Source organism: Macrobrachium rosenbergii, chromosome 23, assembly GCF_040412425.1.
Source record: "Macrobrachium rosenbergii isolate ZJJX-2024 chromosome 23, ASM4041242v1, whole genome shotgun sequence".
NCBI lineage: Eukaryota > Metazoa > Arthropoda > Malacostraca > Decapoda > Palaemonidae > Macrobrachium > Macrobrachium rosenbergii.
In genome coordinates this window covers 52,795,087-52,818,633 of record NC_089763.1, presented here as the reverse complement: position 1 = coordinate 52,818,633, position 23,547 = coordinate 52,795,087, and the positions used below count along the sequence as shown (strand labels likewise).

Below are 23,547 nucleotides of genomic sequence, written 5' to 3'. Positions count from 1 at the left end.
AAGAACAATTTTTGTGAGTGAATCACTGTGTTTTTTTAATATAAAGGAAAGAGATTGCAATCAATGTTGAACAGAAATACATGCAAGTGATAAAATGCAATGCACATCAATGGCTTAACCAATAACCACATTTTCTGATGTCATCACGGACGCATTCGTATAAATATCTATATATATATCACTCTTAATTTCATTCCGATGCTAAGCAAGTGTTTTCAAGTTATGTATGTATGTATGTATTAAAAGACACGATTTATTTCTAAATAAACTGTATGTATGTATGTATGTATGTATGTATGTATGTATGTATGTATGTATGTATGTATGTATGTATGTATGTATTAAAACACACGATTCATTTCTAAATAAACTTACGTTACTTTACGTAAACATACGACACCAGTTGGAACTGTTTCATCTCATGGACGGCGGCTGCGAGGACAGGTCATTGGTTTAAGACTCCTTAATGGAGAGTGATAAAATTTCTTTTCCAGTATTCTAATTTTTGTCTTTCAAGAAAATACGTTATTGCTGGCTACTTTCTCTTGGGAACATTCTCCCCAAAGTGATACTCCTTATTTCAAAGGATTTTACTGTTATTTCATTCGTAAAATCTTCAGACAATACCTGCATTGATACCCAGATTAAACAGAAACGATGTTAGAGCTACGTTAGTCTTAAGAAAACCTGGTTATATTGAGATATTCGCAAATAGGAAATTACTACCGTCATCGCTGGACAGTCGATCGTCTCTGAACTTATTTTCATTTTTATCTTTTATTTGAAAAGACTGTCGTCAAATCTTAGTTCCACCTCAATTCGGTTTTTATAGATTTTCATCAAATTCCCTTCAATGCCCCGTGAGAGATTTTGCCGTATCGTCACAGGACACAGACGGTTCTTTGAAAATTTCCGGCCTTTGTGATGTTTCACAGATGAAGTTTACAAAAGCTCTTTCGAAGGTCTGTTACTTCTTTATTTCGATCATGTACTAATAGTGCTTACTATCTTTACTCTAAGGCTATATGCTACAGACACAGTATGAAGTTGACAGCAAGATTCTCTCTCTCTCTCTCTCTCTCTCTCTCTCTCTCTCTCTCTCTCTCTCTCTCTCTCTCTCTCTCTGCCTTATCAATGAGATGTCTGTTTTATATGCTCTTTTTGCTGTAATCCTGAACATCATTCAAATATACTCTGTGATACTCACTCTACAAACATCATAAAGTAAGATTACATGAAGCCTTTAGCTCTAAGCATGCAATATTAGTTTTTAGCGAGCGCTGTGCTACATTCCTTTCCCGTGTGTAGCTCTGCCCTTAGAAACATTTCCATTATCAGTGATGTCTTCACTGTTCAATTTCTTGAAACTTACGTGCTGACAATTAGACTACAGGTTAACGGATTCTACTTTCCGTAATTACTCTATAATCCTGTATTTAGGTTCTCATAAAACAAACTCAGTATTCAAAAGCTTATTCCAATCTGGTGGAGTACCCTCCATCGGCAGATGAAAGCTTCCTCTTTTCAATGATACGAGGTGTTATTCCCAATTACTTTTATTAATTCCTTTTAGATTTATTGCAAAAGATATGGAAACATGCTATCTATATTTCCATCATTTTATTTTATTTTACAAACGTAATGGGATCATGCTCAGGCTTTGCTCGATATTGAGACATCCGCCACTCGTGAAAATTCCTAGAAAGAAAAATCTAACCCACTCGGGAAATTAATCATCTTGGTCTTACCTCACACTCCAAACTCATTCTATTCATGAACAGGCTAAATTCAAGTCTTCATATTCCATGATACTTTTCGTTTTGGTATAAGTTGCACCTGCGCCCTCTCCAACCCTTAACTACAACCTAACCAAATAATCTCGTGATTTAGCTGGAAATTAAATGACACCACGTATACTAACTAGACCATTCCTGAATATAGTATGAGGAAACAAACCAAAGGAATTGAATGTCCAATTTAAGATACCAAAGAACGCTGACTTCGGTAGTTATGAAAATACTCAGTATGCCTATTCTCAACAGGCTGAGAAAGAACTGATTACAAGCTTAGAGATGAGAAAGTTAGTTTTAAAAGTCAAGAGTTGCACAAATCTAATATTTGTGTTAAGACATAAGGGAGTCTTGTGCCGCTATGGCATTTCCGTTAAATATGGAAATTATCCATGAACAAAAGTTAATGATGATGGGATCTCATCAAGAAATTTTTCCGTAAATAGTGAGGTGCTACAAGGGAATGTTAATTCACCTTTGCTGTTTGCCCTTTTCACGGATTTTACAGTGAAAAAGTTGTCGGAGATGGAAGAGAAAGTTTACAGTGGAGTAACGACAGACATCTAATGGACTGAGAATACGAAGATGACGCTGTTTTAATCAACAAAATACCACAAGATCTGCAAAGCCGGCTTAGTACAATACATCATATAACATTCAACATCAATTTAAAAAAAAAAACAGAAGTAATCAGACAGAGTATGCACAAAGAGACAAAATTACATTAGATGACAAAAAGGATTAATGAGGTTGATTAAATCAAGTATTTAGGAACAATGATATCCAGTAGAGGCTCTTGAGTTGGAATTTAATACAAGACTAAATATGGCAAATCAAATAATGGGCAAGCTTGTAAATATTTAGTTATCAAACAGGTTGAAACACCATACGGATGTAAGAATATGCAAAAAGCTAGTACGATCTGTGTTGCTATACGGACATAAAACTTGGTATAACACTGAAACTATGTCTGAAAGATTTTACAGATCTGAGAATAAAGCTTTAAGAAGAACATTAGGAGTCACATGGCAGGAGAGTGAGAAATGATACTACAAAGAAAATTACGGAAGTTCCATATGTAGATGAGATGATGAAGAAAGCGAGAGCGAGATGTCCTTCGCACAACTCTTGGGAAAATAGTACGTGATAGTTTTGGCTACGTTCCGTGGACACCAGAAGAGTCGGAAGACGCAGGCCTACTCTGATGAGATCTATGAGAGTGAGAGGCTGATGATGAATGGAGATCTGTGTAACATAAATCACAGGAAAGACATGAGTGGCGGAATTCCACTGAGGCCTTTGGCGTCAAGCGGCGTTGTAGGCAAAGTATATAATATATATATATATATATATATATATATATATATATATATATATATATATATATATATATATATATATATATATATATATATATATATTATATATATATATTATATATATATATATATATTATATATATATAATACATATTTATATCTATATATTTAGATATATATACATAAATATATATTATATATACATATATATATGCATATATATATGTGTGTGTACATATATATATATATATATATATATATACATATGGAAATCTATATATTTGTGTATGAGTGTGTGTATCCGAAGCAGTTTCTGTAATAATCCTCATTCACTTCATCTCTTTCTTGTGTACAGCAATACAATCTTGACTTTGCTGTTTCATCTTTCGCAAACTCCCTCGTTATATTACGCAAGTTCAGTCAGATAAGGGAGAGAAATCTGAAGCTGAAATCAATGCACTTGAAATGATAGATACGATAAGTGCGCGTATTTGAATCTATTTACAAAAATAAACGAGATGCAAACCCAAAAGGAGAAACACTCACTCCATGGATAAGGCAAAAGAGTAAGGAGAATAAAAAAAGATACTGATAGATGAAATATAAATCTTTACTTAATAATAACAGCGTTAAAAACATTCTCCTGGAGGTCGATAGTGGACAGGACAGCCTGTCGAATACGATCACACGACAAGAATATAAAACTTTGAAGATTATCACAGAGGGAAAACATACCTTGAACTGTGCATTACGAAAAGAAATAATGAACAATAGGTCACCAAAATAAAATAATCACGTTGGCGAAAAATGTGTAAAGATCACAGACCGTGGAGTAGGCGAATGTCAAGGTCAGACAGTGCATGAAAACCGATGCATATCAGTGGCAGCGATGAGCCCTCTACAGTATGCCGGCTCTGGAAGACACTGTCGTGAGGGCCATGGACAAAGGAGAGAAAGAAAGAGATAGATAGAACTTGGCTTTCCAGAATGAGAAGATGACGAAGAAGAGAGAGAGAGAGAGAGAGAGCGAGTGAGACGAATGCTTAACGTACGAGACCAAGAAGAAGAAAAAGAAAAAGGAAAGAGAGAGAGAGAGAGAGAGAGAGAGAGAGAGAGAGAGAGAGAGAGAGAGAGAGAGAGAGACAATCGCTAGGCACCTGAAACGAGAAACAGACTAAATGATTAACAGTTAGACAAACATACGGTCATGAGAGAGAGAGAGAGAGAGAGAGAGAGAGAGAGAGAGAGAGAGAGAGTTTCTTTCATTAAAAAATAAACATGAAATTGATCAGTCAGACAGAGGAAGAGAAATATTAAATATAACAGACCAAGCGCCAGACAGACATGCAAACAGCCAAGCAAACAAGATCTAAGGTTCAGCTTGAAGAGAGTTACAATATTCCCGAATAGAGAGAGTCGGCTCGTACTTCAAAGTGATCTGAGGGACGAGCGCATCAAAGCTGCGCCTTTGCATGAACTGGTAAACCTAAAAATGAAAAAGCTTTCGCAAAGATCGCTATCGGGATTATGTAAACTAGGTATGGTAAGCGTCGCATGACTTGAGTAAACTCGTTGCTTGTTATCATGGAACATAAGTGCAGTGTTTGCATTTGGGTAGATGCTTTGTAACAAGACCAATATGAAGATTATTAGCAACATTTTCAGAAGCTCTGAATACTATACTTTTGATAGTATCAAACGAAAAAATATAGAACTGAGGGTGCTTTGATGCAAACACGCCTAAAGATTTTATGTCCACTGTAGGTACCGAAGACCAATGTTTCTCAATGTCACCATTGGGTGGAATTTTGACTAACTAGTTCTTTTCACTTTATTTAATAATACATTTAACAACAAAAACTCAACAAACTGATTAAATACGTTATAAACTAAACAAATATACAAGTCAGTGTCAATATAAAAGAAAATGAACTATAAATATAATAAAAACGGGAGGCAATAAATAAATCAATCCATCAATCAGTCACTGCACCTCATGCGGTACACTGTAAGCATTACTTAGAGTTCTTTGCAGCGTCCCTTCGTCCCCTAGCTGCAGCCCCTTTCATTCCTTTTACTGTACCTCCGTTCATATGTTCTTTCTTCCATCTTACTTCTCACCTTCTAGTAACAACTGGTTCATAGTGCAACTACGAGGTTTTCCTCCTGTTGCACCTTTTAAACCTATTTACTGTCTGTTTCCGTTTCAGCGATGAACTACCTCGTAGATCCCAGTGCTTGGCCTTTGGCCTAGATTCTATATTCTTCTCTCAATCAAGTCAGTCAATTGAAGGAGCAGCAGATAACGTAACTCCTCCAAATAAAATGGAACAAGCTTTGAACAAGACAGAAAAAGTATTTTTAACAAATGATGGTACATAAATCTACGATGATGCCCCTACTTATGACGATAAGAGAAGCAGACGAGATTAATTGTCGATTCTGAACACCAGCGAAGGCAAAGTTCAATATTCAGAAGATAATCTACGAATAAAAGGAAATTGAAAAGCACATCTGCCCTGTGGCCACGATGTTAATTACTGAGGATTTTCGTAAAAGCCTCAACAGTAGTCGGGCTGAATGTAATGAACACAGGTGAAATACACGAGTCTAGTTACATTTTACATAGTGAAACCAAATTATACATATGACCGCTTGCAGAACTTTTCTCTTGCAAATTAATACAAATATAAATAAAGTATCTGCGCAAATTCGAAATGAGCGACACAAAGAATCCATTTTCATATCATTTGAAGAGAAAAACATATTTGAAGAGTGCAATCATATAATTAAATTAACCTGATGGTCGACTACGTGGCGAAAGTCTGGCGTAAGCATAAAGAAGGGTAAAAAAGGCAGTTCTTTATATCAGAAAGATAAACACAAGGTAACCGACTATTATCATCTCCAGGACATATAAAGAGCACAGTGCAAAACGAAGAGGCCAATTAATCATTAGTTACACAGCGGAGCGAAAGCTAAATTAAATCAAGTCGAGTATGTCAAAGTTAAGAATATGAAGGTGACATTTACCTGAATGCCAAAGATTAAGCTTTGGGTACAGTCGACAAATGACTGTTGCGAAGTTAGGTGAAAATCAAGTTGAGGATCATATGGATACAACGAGATTAGGGGAACACCATGTTGACAATAGCATGAAAGTGTAGAACTCTCAATGCCGAGAACAGGAGTAACTTTGTATAAGGTCCACAATAATATATCAATGGCAGAATGTGTGATCTTTATAAAAATGTATAAAAAGCTTTCGAATCCTATCCTGGGTTCATCTTCATCTTGGACTGAAGATGAACCCAGGATAGGGTTGGAAAGGTTTTTATATATTTTTATAAAGTCTCAGATGCTACCATTGATATATAATTGTGGAGGTGGACTTTATACAAAATAGCACGAATATTACGAAGTTAGGCGAAAATCAACTTGACGAGCGCATGAATACTACGTAGCTAGGCAAAACCATGCTTATGACCCCAAGAATAGAGTGGGGTAAGGGGATAGCCAAGCTGATGATAATACAAATACTTCCAGGTTAGAAAAAAATCGCAAGTTGATGATCAAGAGAATACAAAGAGTTTAGCATAAACTGTAAAGTTAGGGATAACCAAGATGATGACTGCTTAGGCACTGCAAAGTTTGGCGGTAACAAAGTTAGAGAGGGAGTAAGCAGTGTTATACGAAAAACAGATTATGAATAACATGAATCCAAAGGATCAAGGGGAAAACCAGATTGACGTTCGTATGAATACTATGAATTAGGGCGACATCAGGTTAACAAATGAATGAATGCTGCAAAGTTAAACGAAAAAAAAGTTGACAATAGCATAAATGCTGCGAATTAAGGAGAAAATCAACTGGCAATCACATAAACACTGCGCATTAAGTGAAAACAAAGTTGACGATCGTGAGAATACTACAACGTTAGGCAAAATTAGCGAAATAACTCATTATCATTTTAGGTATAGGCATGCTAATGACAGTGGTTTTTCTGTATTACTATACAACAATCACTTCACCTTGTATTTATATTTATAAATGTTTCTCATATGTAAAGTTTTTACACGAGGGCGGAAAATTTTCCTTCTCACATACCATTAAGTATTTGTGAGAGAGAGAGAGAGAGAGAGAGAGAGAGAGAGAGAGAGAGAGAGAGAGAGAGAGATGAACATTTACTTACGGTAATATAATCCATCCTAAGGCCATTAGAAAAAAATAAATCCTTTTAAATCTCCTAAGCTGGAAGCAGATCCTTATTTGCAAAATAATATCCTCGGCAATTTCTTAATGGTAAAGACCACTTAGAACCCCAGTCCGTGTCTTTTGCAAATTCAGAATTAACTGACACTGAGAAATTCCCCTGTAATTTTCTTCCTCTGCAAACGCTGAAAATTCCTTAGGATACCCCTTTGGAAATTACCTTCGGGTTCTCAAATACTCATTACCATGACGCAAAAAAGGTGGGTGGAAGAAGGAAGAGGGGCTGGGGAAGGAGGCGAAGAGAGAGAGAGAGAGAGAGAGAGAGAGGTGTTCCGGAATGTATTTCCACGGAGCACGAAGAGGTGGTTGCGTAGCACCAAGAGGGAAGAGGAAGTGGCGCGGATTTCGGTCACTTCAGGGAATTTCCCGAGAGGATTAAAAAGGAGAGGAGGATGGTCGTGCAGAATGTAGGATGTGGGTTACGGAAGACGATCAATTATGGTCTGTTAGAAGTGCTACACTCTTATCTCAAATTATTGATGAAGAAATTACAAAGGTAGGGTAAATGATACATTATTATTATTATTATTATTATTATTATTATTATTATTATTATTATTATTATTATTATTATTATTATTCAGAAGATGAACCCTATTCATATGGAACAAGCCCACAAGGGCCATTAACTTAAATTCGAGCTTCCAAAGAATATGGTGTTCATTCGAAAGTAGTAACAGAACGTAATAGGAAATAACAGGAAATACAGAAAGAGGAGATCAGTTATTAGAAAAACATAACTAAATAAATAAATAAAATGTTAGTAAAATATTAAAATACAATTTGAATTGTATTAGGGTAGTGATGCGTTGCATCTTCGCTTGAACTTCCTAAGTTCCAATGGCACGACATCCTCAGGAGGGAGGCTGTTCCACAGTCCAATGGTGTGAGGAATAAAGGACCTCTGCAACTGAGAAGTTCGACAGTGAGGCACGTTTACTGCATGACAAGGTCATTATGTTCAAAAAGACTAATGCAACTGATAAAAAATTCATTGTTATTCCTCTTCCGTTCCATGTTCATAGCTGAAAATGTCAGGGTCAGGTATATTATTGTTTGGATTAATCATTTATGGGATTAAATGAATGTCATCCTACGATACACCAAAATCAGCAATAGAGACCATCAAAATAACAGGATGTGTTTTTCCAATGATATTGAATCGCAATTATGTATAAGGTGCTTCGTACCGTTTAAGCTATTAATATAGTTTCTAGCTAAAAACATTTCTCACCTACAACATAAACGTGCGTGTATGACATCGCACATTAACATGGGAAATATATTAATAATAGAAATGCAATTCTTTCCAAGACACTGTGGTGCCTAAATCAGATAGGCAGGCGATGTCTTTGCTCAAGGTTAAAACAAAAGAGAGCTCTCATATGAACTGGACGTCATAACTATTAGCCCTATTTTGTGAGTTCTGCTGGATGCCGTCACTGATACTACTTTTATTCGTATTTAACCCATTTCTTTTATAGTCCAAAGCTTCAACGAAATTATTCGACTTTATGTATTACTAAAAATACTGAAACAAACGAAAGTAACAATAAAAATGTCTTTAGAATATCCTGACTAAAATACAACGGTCGATAATCACCCTGAAATAGACGAGGATTAGTTGTTTACTCAGTCAAAACTGTTACCAAAAACACAGTAGAAACAGAGAGGAAATCGGATGACATCAAACTGACGCTTTCCAAGAACCTGATATTCAGGATCGAGACAGAAATGTTATTTATAAGCACACATTGTATCACGTAAATGCATACAAGGGCAAAAGTTGAAATCCAGCCTGAGGTCTCATGTGGGGCGAATCGAAAGCGAGATGCACAACGCTACAAATTATACCACATTGACAAAGACAAATGTACGAAAAAATGATCAAAGAATACGTTGTCCACAGACTCACAAGCAGAAAGGTTACACACAAAGTTACTAACAAAATCACAACGACAATATTACCAATATAATTGAAAGCACTACAAACAGAATCATATATGAAAGCAAATGAAGAAAATTACGAATAAAATACTTAAATTCACACTACAAAGACTTTAGACAGTGTGGCAAAATAAAAGGCTAGTTCTCATACAACAATTCGTAATGGTCTAACCAATGCAACAATACAAATGTTCCATTCACTGATATTTAAAATACACGATAAACACTTTGGACAAAGGGATCGCTGCATAATAGGCTAATTTGCATGAACCAATCGTTACTGAACTGACCAGTGCAATAAGGTAATGCTTAAATATAAACGGAGTGGCTGGTCTAAATCCCCAAGCAGTATGAAATAAAAAAAAAATAACACAAAAAAAAATTGTTTGTGATGATCTAAGGATGACCAACAACAATTATAAATGGCACAACAAATAAATAATAAAAGACACTGACAGCTTCATATTCGTCATAAAAATGACATAGAATATCAGCTTAGAAATAAAAATTATGGTAAAAATACGCTAATGCAATAAACATTACTTTTCCCGCTCTGTACCAAAAACCTGTAAATCGAATCTGCGCTGAAAATCGACTCGAATTTCATAAACAGACACAAAGGGGCAACTGAGGAGAGAGAGAGAGAGAGAGAGAGAGAGAGAGAGAGAGAGAGAGAGAGAGAGAGAGACAGTAAACTTTAAAAATTTCAAAAGATTACACAAACGCCAAAAGCCTCCACTCGCGGCGATTCAGATAAAACCCGAAATATGCGAAAGAACATAATTCCTCCTCTTCATTCCCCAAGTTCCGGCTCCCCTAATCCTTCGCTGAATCCAGTGGTGCGAATAATGGCAGCATTCTTTAGCATTCCACGGAAATGGAGATCACAATCACGATTGTTCCACCTGAACTGACGTGGTTGGAATTCTATTTCACGCGTCGGCCGTCACCCTGTTGCCTAGGTGAGGTTATTCAGATTGACTTTGATAGCTGAGGTATTTTTAGCCGTTGACTGATTGGCATGTCTGCTGTCATTAAATTATCAGGTTTTTATATTTAGGCATGCCCGTTCAACTATTTCTGATTTTTAAACAACGTGCCATACTGTTAAATCACTATTTAACCAAATTGTGTTAAAGAGCTTCTATTATTATTATTATTATTATTATTATTATTATTATTATTATTATTATTATTATTATTATTATTATTATTATTCAACATGAGCTGACATTCCCATCGAATAAGTTAAAGGACAGGGTGTTCACATGTCAGGATAAAGGAAGTACATAGACAAATGAAAGAGTAGTTTGCAGAATAATGTGAAATTAATATGTACAAATGACTGATACGTGAAAAACCAAATAAGGAGAACATAAAGATGTGACGGGTAGCTTTAAATGCCAGCATTAAAAGATGTTACTTGGCCAACTTTCATAAGGAAATAAAAACCAGTGACAAATGTCACTGATGTGCCATCAGATTATGCTGCCAAATTCTAACAAAAATTTTTTTAAGACCCACTTGCAAATCTCAACCATAACCATCCCTGAAGTAAACATAATAAAAAATATATATATATCACCCAAATCAAACAAAGTAATACAAGCGACATAAAATCCTGGACAACTTCTGACCTTCTGTAAAAACCTGTCAAAACTCAAGAACACGAATGTATTGCGTAACCTTGCCATAAAACTCCATAAAACCACCATTCTACCGTAACAGGTACATGGGCGAAGACATAAAGAAACCGCACAAGTACTTTGGGATAAAGTTTATATTAACTTTGCCGCTTTATTTCTACAGAAAAATAAGGAATCTGGTCCTGCCCAAACATAACAGATTTCCAACTCAAAACGAAGTTTACAAGAACGTCATACGCACACACACATGCGCACACACGCACATACACACACACACACACAAATATATAAATTTCTCACTCACATCAGGATCGAACCCAGGTCTTTCAATTGAAAGGCAGCGTCCTTGCCTTTCAATTGAAAGACCTGGGGTTCGATCCTGATGTGAGTCAGAAATTTATTTCTGTTCCACACGTGATTGTGTGTTGATTATTTCTATCTTTTATACACAATATATATATATATATATATATATATATATATATATATATATATATATATATATATGATAGGTGTTAGCCTTCCATTTCTCGCCAGTTTTTGAGGATGCGATTGCAACTCGCACACCATTCTTCACTCTGTTTACAATCCAACATACTCGTAATTCTGGTTAAACCACAGAGGCACAATGGGCTCTAAAGGAAAGTGCCAAATGCGACCCTCCTGAATCAAATTACACACACACACACACACATATATATATATGTATATATAATATATATATATATATATATATATATATATATATATATATATATATATATATATATATATATATATAACATATTAAAGTTAGTTAAAAGTCCTCCTGTGTCTCTGTAGGCATGCATATATATATATATATATATATATATATATATATATATATATATATATATATATATATATATATATATATATATATATTGTGAGGCTTAGTACCTGTTTTGTCTATGGAACGGTTGTTCCACTGTTGAGTGCACTCCTTTTCCCGGTGGTGCTTATTTTTTGGTATACAGAGTTTACGTCTGTTGTCTTCGCTTTGGTAGCGATTGTCAAGTTTGGGTAATCATCGAGTCAGGGTCTAGACAGCGTAGCAGCATGGACTCGTTGAACAGCAGGTAGTAGTTACCTGTTGGTCCCTACAGCATTTGAGGATGAGAACTTCGTTCGAGTTCGAGGATGAGTTGATGGCTAACCCTAGTCATCTGTGGAGAGGAGGCATTCCTCTGGGACAGCAATTTGGCTGTCGCATCGACTCTGCTGTGAACGTCTGTGTTTCGTGGAGATGTTCCTGCTTGCCGTCATGGGGCGGTTTTGACGACTTCACAGCAGTAGTTTGATGGTCATCCTCGATGACCCATGATGGTCATCCGCTGTGACCCTTGTTAGTGGTCTTGACATCTCTGGGTAGATGTTTAGTTTTGTAGTGTGGGAGGATTGTGAATTATCATTACAGATATTTATGTATTGAGTGTAATTAGTATTTATGATAATTTGGTTTATTGTTATTTGTGCTGCTTTAATGATTTTTCAGTTATTTGTATTTTTGGTTATACCATTATTTAATTGATGCTACTTGTAATTATGCTGTCTGTATTGTTTATTATTTGTTGTAACTGAAATGTTTTTCACTTTTGTATGGATTTGTTACTTTTTTGCCTGTGTGGTAATGTTTTATTTTAAAGTAACTTAATTTTGACTAACTCTTTGGTTGTTTGATGTATATTTATTGATTTACGCCCAGACTTGACTCAATTGTAAATATGTATATTACGTAATGTTAATAAACTAGTTTTAAGGTTATTTTGCTGGTTTTGTTGTTCCCCTCTCCCCGTCGTTGTCTCGGCTTCTACCAGTCTTTCCAGTCCATTTCTCCGCAATTGATGACAGAACCTGATGAACCGAGATGTGGTTCATAATATATATATGTATATGTATGTATATGTGTGTGTGTATATTATAAATTCAGTTATAATTCCCCTTCGGTACTGATCAGAATAGAATTTAGAATGTAGACCAAAGGCCGAGCGCTGGGACCTACGAGGTCATTCTGCGCGGAAACGGAAATGGACAATTTTTAGGAGAGAGTGGAAAGAAAAATGGAAGAAAAGACTATGAAAGGGGATACAGTAAAAGGAATGAAATGGGCTGTATTATGGGCCGAAGGTGCGGTGCAAAGAACCTTTAATACGGTAATGCCTAGAGTGCACTCATCGGACTACCCCTTACGGGGTCCTTCGGTATTGTTTCCGAGGTAGAGCGAATTGGATATCAAGCAACATTTGGAGCTTATTGTTTGTGAATAAAAAATGTCACGGTGATGTGGTAAAAATTTATATTTATATATACCACATTGATATATGTTGATATACATGTGTGTGTATACAAATAAGTGTCAAAATTTCGATCAAATAAAAATATGCTAAATAAGGCAGGCTGCACTTGAATACGAGTAATGTGTCACCCATCTGATTACGGTGTTGGAATCTGTTTTCGTCCTAAGAAGTTCTTGAACGTATTACGATGAAGAAAAATCGTGACAAGACGTAATTCCACTTAATAATATCTATATAATTACTTTCTATGCAATAAGGTATTGATATTCAAGGCAGATTTCATTCGAAGTAGGAAGTTCTGACTGATATGTTCATAATGCGAAATGTGTAGGAAATTTTGTTAATACAGCTGACAGTGAGATATTCACGAGAGAGAGAGAGAGAGAGAGAGAGAGAGAGAGAGAGAGAGAGAGAGAGAGAGAGAGAGAGAGAGAGAGAGAGAGAGAGAGAGAGAGGTGTTAAGACGGTGACGGCGCAAACACTACAAACTACATTGCCGTGATTACGTGCAAAAGTGACAATCCTTCATCAGTATTCCACCCGGCGCACACAAACGTGAAAGAGAAAAAAAATAATAAAAAGCGGCACGGAAGTGGAGGAAGTATTGGCTTGGTCCTGAATTTCATTATCGGAGCAGATACGTGGCTGAAGGCCAACTCATCCACTTTATCAGCGGGTGACTGTGATAACACGCTCGTTTTAATTAAGCAGAGTGTTACCCTAAACGAAAATAGGAAGATGGTGGGAACGAAAGAAAATAAAAACAAAAAAATGGCTACTTATCCATTTAGGTGGCTTAGTATGGCACACGGTTAAACAGGATTATACTGTTGTTACTTAGTTTACAGTCACTGTAACGCAGGAAGCGATATAGAGAATTTTAACTTAAAAAGTATAACCGACAAAGAATCATTTTACCGAAGTAAGTTAAATATGTAATGTGATGTCCGTAGAGTTTTTAACTTTAACCCTGTTCAAGTGGCTATGATGTAAAACGAGAACGCACAATTTGACGAAAATTAACGTTGGTTTTAGCATCATCCTCAATATTTCACAAGGAAGAGTATTTTTGGGAATATATATACACACTGCCTCTGATGTCATGCCACTATAACTTTTGACAAAAATGTTATCCCGATTCCCAAAGCCCTTTCCATGTACGAACTGCCCCTTACACTGCCCGGAAACATACTACGCAGAGGAAAGTCTAAAAGACAAGGGTTTTATGGATGAGAGTTGTACGGAAAATAAGAAAAGACCGTATTAACTCATGTCACTCTGCCACCCTGCCTTAGGACGCAACGACTGTAATGACTTTAAAACTGACATCATTTCTCTCTCACCCATTCCCGCTCGCTCAAACCACTTCAACGCATAGAAATGAATTCCCATTATCCAATTCACAACGCTCATTCGAAGCAGTTTATAAAACTAACAGGTAACACAGAACTTTACTAACGCTCGAAGTTTAAGAGACCATGATCAGTATTTTTGTACCAAAGTTTACCATTAGGGGACTGGCAAAAATTAATATGATGCCAAGGTTTAGGGGAGAGTTTAATCAAATACAAATTCTGTAATGTTTCAAACCTTTCTGTTTTATGTGTAGTTTCACCATGCTGAATTTGACCGAAAGTCAGTTTTCAAACAGACATTCCATCTAGTTTAAATGTTATATAATCACAGGAGGAAGCTTAATAATCCCTCATAATCTCTAGACTTTTTGTCGTTCTCTGCTATACAGATATGTTGAGCATGAGTGTCATTGTGCAATATTGTCTTATATAATATAATTAGGATGCTCCTGTATATATTCATATTTTGAAGGCAATATCAGATCAAAAATACTGCATGACTTTAGACTTATATAAGTACTACAAATATAGTTCGGTGTTTGTCATACTTCTTTCAGTAATATTAACTGTTCATATCGAGATTCTCCCATCTAAAACCCTTGTCTACCGCTTCGGCTGTGACAAAATTAATTTACGTTAAGGATTTTTGCTCCCAGTGATACCGAGCAAAATAAAATAGAAATCGATATTCATATATTGTACTAATGAGGAACTACTAATAGATTATTTAATAATATCCTAACGTGATTCACGAGACATTAAATCAAGTAAATTAATTTCACTGGCATCGCTAAGCTTTGTGAATTATAGTATGAATTTGGAGATAATGTTTGGGGAGGTTTACTTAGTTTCAGCTTTTCTTAACCAACAGCGATTGTGGTCTTTCCAAATTCTGTTTCAGCCGTCACCATTTCTAGTACTCCAAAGCTTTTAAGTGATTATTTTTTTTTCAAAACGACCCTGTTGCGAAATCTACAAGGTTGAAGTGTATTGCTGCATACGAGATTAAAAGAAAGTGGTGGATAAAAGTTCAGTGATATGACAAAGCAAAAGTAAGGGATTACAGGGTACAACGTGCGCATAAGTCTATTTGTCGTGAGCAGGGAACGTGACTGACGGCACCCTCCTGTTCTTTGTCAGTTTCCTCTTCTTTTTTCTTTTACAGAGATTTTAGATGCTTCCTGAACTTCTTCCATTCACAGGAGTTGGAGCTCCTCCACAATGTACTGTCATGTTCAGTTATTCGCTTGGAATAACAACAGAAATTACTTTTCCTACTCACACCGTCTTCCATGCTGTTTCATGCCTCCCACGTTTTAGGCAAAATTTTGAGATATTTATAAAAGCTGAGCACTTCCTAAAGTGCAAAAGATTTTGCATATTTCAAAGTACGCTTTCCCTTCAAGTTTCTGGCATGCTACAAAGGTGAGATCAATAATGTGCCTTCATCATCTAACGGAATAAAATTAAAAACATTTCTTTGTTGAAAACTGATATAAACATAAAAGAAGCACCTGCAAAACGTGAAAACGTGCTGCGCTCATCATTCAAAGTGCATTTATTGGCCACAAAATTCCTAGGTCCGGCACTCACACCCATGCCAGTCTCTCTCTCTCTCTCTCTCTCTCTCTCTCTCTCTCTCTCTCTCTGTGACATTTAGATGAGAGCGGCTCAAATTTAAATTTATTCTATACGCAAGGGATTATGAATAAAATATTATCTAGTTATACTTTTCTTGGAGAAATTTTCATCTCTCGAGATTCAATTGAAGCGCTTTCAAAGAGGTTTTGAGAGGTCTTTGATTTTCTTGACTGAAGATTCGTCATTTATCTTTTACGGTCTTTCCGTGGAAACTTTAATTTTGGTTAAACATTTGTATGTTCAAAAACTACGAGTGAACGATGATGGGTTAAGAAGGTTCTTTCCCTATATCTAGAATTCATCAGGAAATCTTATTATTCAAAAATTATGTTGCCATTTACTTTAAAAATCGAAAAGATACGTCATTATTAGTGTATATATATACATACATACATACATTATATATATATATATATATATATATATATATATATATATATGGTATATATATATATATATAATGATTCATAAAAGTAAGAGGGTCAGCAAAGAGGTAAATGTAGGATATAGGTGAAGAATGTTGAGATCAATTGAACTCTTCAAAGAAAATAGATAAGCTTTTAACAACGTTGAAGGGGAAGAGAGCGTTTTCAGTACCCAGAATAAAAACTATGCAAGTATTTGGGGAAGAGGCGATCATATCGTGCTAACTGGAAAGATATAATTAATTTAAAAGACAAATACATAAAGAACTTAATGGGTCAGACTGTAGGGAGGTTGCCTTCTTTGTACATTTAGTGGCCAGTCTTTGCTCCATTTAGGCTATCTACTGGGAAACTTGACGTCAAACGTCTTGCCACTTTTATTATACAATCTCAACTAGCATAATTTTCGTGAATTTTGTACCAATATAAAGAAGGAGCGTAGATGTGTTTAAGTGAAAAATCTTGAAACACGACACTAAAAAATGCAGAAGACAATCCAAGACCTAAAGATGCAAAGGGTAAGGAAGTGGTGGCATTTATGATTTCAGATGACCTAGACAAAACTGAGGGAAGTGAAAGGAAAGAAGCATCAAGGTTCTGGATTAGGGCATCCGGCGAGTTAGTCTAAAACAATTTGTCTAAAATACAAGTTCTCTAAATCAATTTGTCTAAACCAATTCGTCTAAAACAATTTGTCTAAAGTACAATTTGTCTAATAACAAAATGTCTAAAATACAATTTGTCTAAATTAATATTAAAAAAATAATCAAATAAATCAAAAAAAAAATGAAAAGGTGAATTAGAGTTATTTACAGAACTAAAATGATTGTTTTGAAATAGAAACAAACTTTCTGAATTTATACAAATCAGTCAATCATTCCATCTTTTCTTATTGTTTAACTTCGGTTAAACAATGGCCGTTTAAAAATTAGTCGTTTACTATAATTTTTGCTGCTCTCTGACTACAAATAAACAATAAAATTAGTATTTATTGTAATTTTAACTGCTGTTCTACTTAAAAACAATTATTTAAAACAAATCTTTCATTGATTTTCATAAACAAAGCACTTTCTTATTGTGGTAATATTAAACTGGACTAGCTATACCCCAAAATGCCTCTTGAATTTAGTATGAATCGGAAAAAGGTCGTAAGAAATTAGTAGATAATGGATTTACATTTTACAAAAATGGTGAAAATGACGACCAGTATATTGGAAGTGTGATAAATATCCGATAACAAAATACCGCGCTCGTATAATTACGGCAAATGATCACATTTTAAAATCATCTACGAAATCACAACCATGTATTAGATGCGGCCGAAAGTGCATTAAAAGGATATTATGACAAAAATACGTCATCAGGCTAAGACAACACAAGAAACCCAGATCAGTTTTATCTAATGGCTCAACGTCAAGCTGTTGCTCCAAAACTTCCTAAGGTGCAAAGTATGAAGGAACTATAAGATCTGTAAGACAGCAAACCCTCGCTGGACCAGCCTTACCATCAACATGCAGTGAAATCGTTTTTCCACCTGATTTAACCATTACTTTTAAAGGTGATCAGTTTCTAATGTATGACTTGGGACCGGTTGAAAAACGTATAGTCATATTTGCAACCAAACGGAATTTACAGTGTTTATCACAACAGTAGTCACTGGTATGCTGACGGAACATTCAAAACAGTACCTTTGCTATTTCATCAGCTATATACATTTTATGGACTAAAACAGAAAGTTTCGTTGTCACTTCTTTTGCATTACTGCCAGACAAAACAAAAAACTTATACAGCTTTTTACAGCAGTTAAAGAAGCTTGAAGTTTCTGCGCACCACTATCAATAACGATCGATTTTGAAAGCTATGATGAAAGCGTGTCTGAAGGAATTTCCAAATACAGAACAAAATGGTTGTTTTTTCCACTTTGCAATGTATTTTCCGTTGCAATACAAAATAATGGCCTAAGAGAAAATATGAAACAGAAACCAGTTTTGCTCAACAGATGAGGATGCTACCAGCATTGGCATTGGTACCCGTAGGTAGCGTAACACCCACGCGTTTGAATTGTGTGTGATAACATCATCTTCCCCATAAAGCACAAGAGGTCATCGATTATTTCGAAGACATTTGGATTGGGAGGCCTAATTTAACGGTACGCTCGACGTCCACCTCTTTTTCCACATGATATGTGGAATATGTTATACTTTTCTGGAGAAATCTTCTAAAGCGAACAATGCCGTCGAAGCATGGCATCGTGGTTTTGAAACTTTGATTTGCACATCACCCCAATATATGGTCAGTTCATCAACTGTTTAAAAAAAGAACAAAGTTTAAATTTGGTTAAACATTTGCAATATGTTCAAAAGAGCCAGAACCCGAAAGGAACGCTATCGAGATTCAGCAAAGCGTCTAAATAGTCTTGTTCAAACTTTTGATCAACATAATATTATTGATTACCGAGAATTATAACCCACAATCTTTCTTTTAACTATAAAGTAGTCTATTCAAGTTATCTTTTAATAAAACCTTTATTAATATTTTATGTATTAAATCTTACATTTTAATGTTCTATATGAATGTATTTTATTAATTTTAGGCTAAGTTACCTGTCTTTTCTTTAATTTCTTCTTTTATGTAATTCGACATCTAATTCTGCATTTAATAAATATATTACTTTATTTTATTTTATTTACTATAATTTCTTTCACCTCGTTCACACTTTGAACTACATTCCCCAGAATTATTATTATTAAAAATAAATAAAATTGTAAATAATATCTTTTGAAAAAATAAACAAGAAAGAAGTTATTCTAAGTTCTTTCTTGAAATAATGATCTCAAAAAACTCCTAATTGCCACTTTAGGGTGTGGAGTTGATGATTTCCTGAAGTTGTTGTTTATATTAGCTATATTTGTTTCCCCCTATTTACCTATTTTAAAACGTTGGAAAACTTACAAGACTAAGAAAAGAAAAACCTAAATCTAACTTTCGATCTCTAACTCCCAATAAGGGAAGAAAATATAATTTATGAGCAAAAAATATATAACCTTACCCGTAAAGAAATAGAAATTCAGAAAAGATATTTTTTTTTATTCACCTTTTTCAATTTTGTTTTGATTTATTTGATTATTTTTATTATTAATTTAGACAAATTGTATTTTAGACATTTTGTTATTAGACAAATTGTACTTTAGACAAATTGTTTTAGAGTGAATTGGAAGAGACAAATTGATTTAGACAAATTGTATTTTAGACCAATTGTTTTTAGACAAACTCGCCCTAGGAGACCCTGGATTAGATAGGAAAGCCCTAGGAGAGCATGACTGAACGTGAACCGGGTGATAACAGATGCAATGTCAATAGCCTGGCAGAAAAAGATCAGTTACACGTTAGAACAAGATGTTAAGAGGGAATCAAAGAAATACCCTGTAAAAAGCCTCTTGGTTTCTGTTATGAAAGAACAATAAGAATACAAGGTGGGTGTGCATGAGAAGGTTAAAGCAGCAAGTGCTGGGAGAAGACGAAAGGACAGTTACCAGACACGGTTATAAGAAGGTTCATTTGAAGAACCGGATGATGGTCTAAAAAAACTTGAATCACACTCGAACTATTATGCTCAACAGAAACATGGACCATATGAAAAGTAGAGAAGAGGAGCCATCAAACAGCTAAAAGGAAGATGCTGAGGTAGGTACCAGGAGTGCTTGTTTGTGCCCATGGTCTAAAGGAACAAAACTGTTGACATTATTCTTCTTTCCTTATAGCAACAATCGAGGCTCTGGTTCATTTGTGTTGTCAAGGTTACTGTCATAAATACATACATACATACATATATAATTTACACACAAACACAATATATGCTTGTGACTGGAAATCTATACTTGACACTGCACTGTGGTAAAATTTCAAAAGATCGTTTGACATTTAGTTTTAATTAGATTTTCAAATATTTCATCAACGTTGTACGTACACGTAAACATCCAAAAACACAAAGCCTTACAGAGGTGTGACTGAATTTTATATTATAAAAAGGCAACAGACTTTCAAAGGAAAATGCCTCAATGAAGGTGTAAAGAGAACTGCATGTTAAAGAAATTTCCATGTAATGTATTTATTAATTTCCAGGAAAGAGGAAAGAGAAGAGGAAACTCTATTTCAAAATCAACAGTTGGCATCTCTTCAAGACTACCAAGAAATTCCATTTGCAAATAAGTAAGATTTCTTTTCATCTGCAGCTAACCCATAATAGACTTCAACTAACATATGTATAAAACATCACACAAACTTACGTTGTATAGTACATGAATAGAGGCTTTAGTTAATAAACTATGGCATCCGATTAAAGGTGACACCAATTAGCAGCACTAATCAAAGTAGTAGTTTATTAAGATGCTTACTATTGCATCTATGACGTTATGCAAAATTCATAACATACGGATATGCGCCTAAGAAGCATTAGCAAGTGGCCTGATATTTTACAAATTTATTGTAAAATTCTTATATTTGGTAAAACTCCGCAAGGCCGCTGAGTATTTTACATAATAACGGTTAGCTGCTTCTACTATATACGACGGGTGAAACAGCCTTAATAAATGAATAAGGTGCTTTATAGCAGGGCGTAGGCATGAAGAAAAACGCAATATATGAAAAGGTAAACCTTTCTATCAGGACAAAATTTCCTCGTAGAATCGTCTTTTTCCGCTCACCTCACCTATCAAGACAGTGGCCACGGACTCTAGCCCATGTCCGAGAAAACGCAAGAAAAGGAAAAGAAAGGACCGAAAAGGGCAAGGTCAAAGAAAGGGACTTTGCCCCGAAGAATGTGACTGACCTTGCTGCCTCCTGAAAGATACAAAATTACCGATTGGGGAAAAGCAGAGGAAGAAGGATGCTTGCAGAGCTTTGCAGCTGGGGGAAGTATTTACCGAACTGAGTAACAGCAGGATTACTCATTTCCACAGAGAAACAAGGGAAGAGAAAGAATGACGGGCGGTAGGAGCCCTCTGGGCAGGAGCAGGGACAATATTTCATTACGACGTCATAATGCTCTCAAGAATCGGCCTTCATGTTTCAAAGTTATGAAAAATTATGCCTCAATAAAGCCGTCATAAATCACCTGCCCAGGCGGTCATTAGCCAAGTAATCAGGCTCTATTGTTATATAACCAAGCCTTGTCACAAGCCATTAGGATCATTTTCTTAATCTATACCTTTCAAGCTGCTAAAAACCTCCACTTCCCAATTTCTGTTTTAGTAAAGCCGCTTGTACACATTATCGACTTTTATAGTGTTTACTGTTTATGTTTCCTAATATAATTTATGTAGAGGCAAATTCGTTTGCGTTTTCCCGCTTTCACTTCTGACTTTATTCATTCAATTTCTTACAGCTTTATATCGCTCTCATCGCCCTAGCTTGGAGCATTGCCCTCACACTTGGCCCAGAGGCTTTCGCCTCAAGTCTCTCTTGAAGCTTACCTCTATTGTCTATGGGAGCTATTTTGGAAACTGTTCCGCTAAGCTAGAGAAAGATCTGACGGTACGACCTCAAATATGTCGTCTGGTCACCTTCTCCTCCACATATATATATATATATATATATATATATATATATATATATATATATATATATATATATATATATATATATATATATATATATGTATATATATATATGTGTGTGTGTGTATATATATATATATATGTGTGTGTGTATATGTGTGTGTGTGTGTGTGTGTGTGTGTGTTACAGAGAATATGTGAAATCCAGGGATTTCGCAAAGTCCCAAGGGAATTTGTGAAATGAGCAACTCGCTTAGGAACATTTGATCCCGGAGGCCAGTACTAAACATGGCGAAACCAGTGTTTCATTTACATTGTTTCGCCGTGTTTAGTACTAGCCCCTGGGGGATCAAATGCACTTAGGGACATTTGATCCCCCAGGGGTTAATATTAAGCAAGGCGAAACAGCGTAAATAAATCACTGTTTCGCCGTGTTTAGTACTTGTCCTCGGGGATCAAATATAAAATATACTATTTGGACATATTTTCTCTCTTATGCAATTTCTATTGAAGTTAATGGTATTGTTCGCAGATACTATCTTTTTATCAGTTTATACTAATTCAAAGAAGTATAGACTGATTCAAAATCTTGATAAAAATATAGTATCTGCGAACAATGCCACTAACTTCAATAGAAATTATATATATTATATATATATATATATGTGTGTGTGTATGTATGTATGTATGTATGTATGTATGTATGTATGTATGTATGTGTTATGTGTGTGTGTGTGTTTATGTATATATGTATGTAAACACAATACAACACTTGTATTTTAACCTTCAATCTCAAAATTTACACTGAACAAAGAAAAATCGAAGCACGAGAGAAATAAATAAAAAAAACGCTACCGATTTCAGAGAAACAGCAGGGCAAAAATGAAATGGAAAAACATATTTTGGAGATAAAGAATCATAAAATTCAAATGAAAAAGCGGCCTACACCTGAAACACAATTTGACAAAAAATAAAAAATAAACTATTTTTGAATCAGTAAGAGAAGAAATTTTTTACAATAAAACGATCAGTCATCGCGAAACAATATGGAAAAACGAAATGGAAAAATCGACATATTTTTGAGAGCCAATACTAAAAGGAACAAGCGGCAGGCGGAAGTGGGACCTTTCGGACAGTGGCGGAAAACTTCTGTGTCAAAAACTCACCGCAAAGGGAAGTGATGCTGCTGCTCTCTTCATGGACGAATTTCCGCGTCACTGCTTCTTCCATGATCTGTTTAACCTGTGGAAAAAAAGAAAAAAGTAAACGACTTCTATTTT

The 23,547-nt window shown here is 35.3% G+C and overlaps 1 protein-coding gene across 3 annotated transcripts in view; it reads right to left on the bottom strand.

Moving 5' to 3' along the window:
• LOC136851632 (small G protein signaling modulator 1-like) overlaps window positions 1-23,547 on the bottom strand; it is a 535,265-nt gene that overhangs the window by 287,732 nt on the left and 223,986 nt on the right. For all 3 annotated transcript variants that reach the window (XM_067126026.1, XM_067126025.1, XM_067126027.1), the window contains exon 3: window positions 23,434-23,509. In XM_067126026.1, coding sequence (XP_066982127.1) covers window positions 23,434-23,509 — 76 coding nt within the window. The remainder of the gene's footprint in view (window positions 1-23,433; window positions 23,510-23,547) is intronic.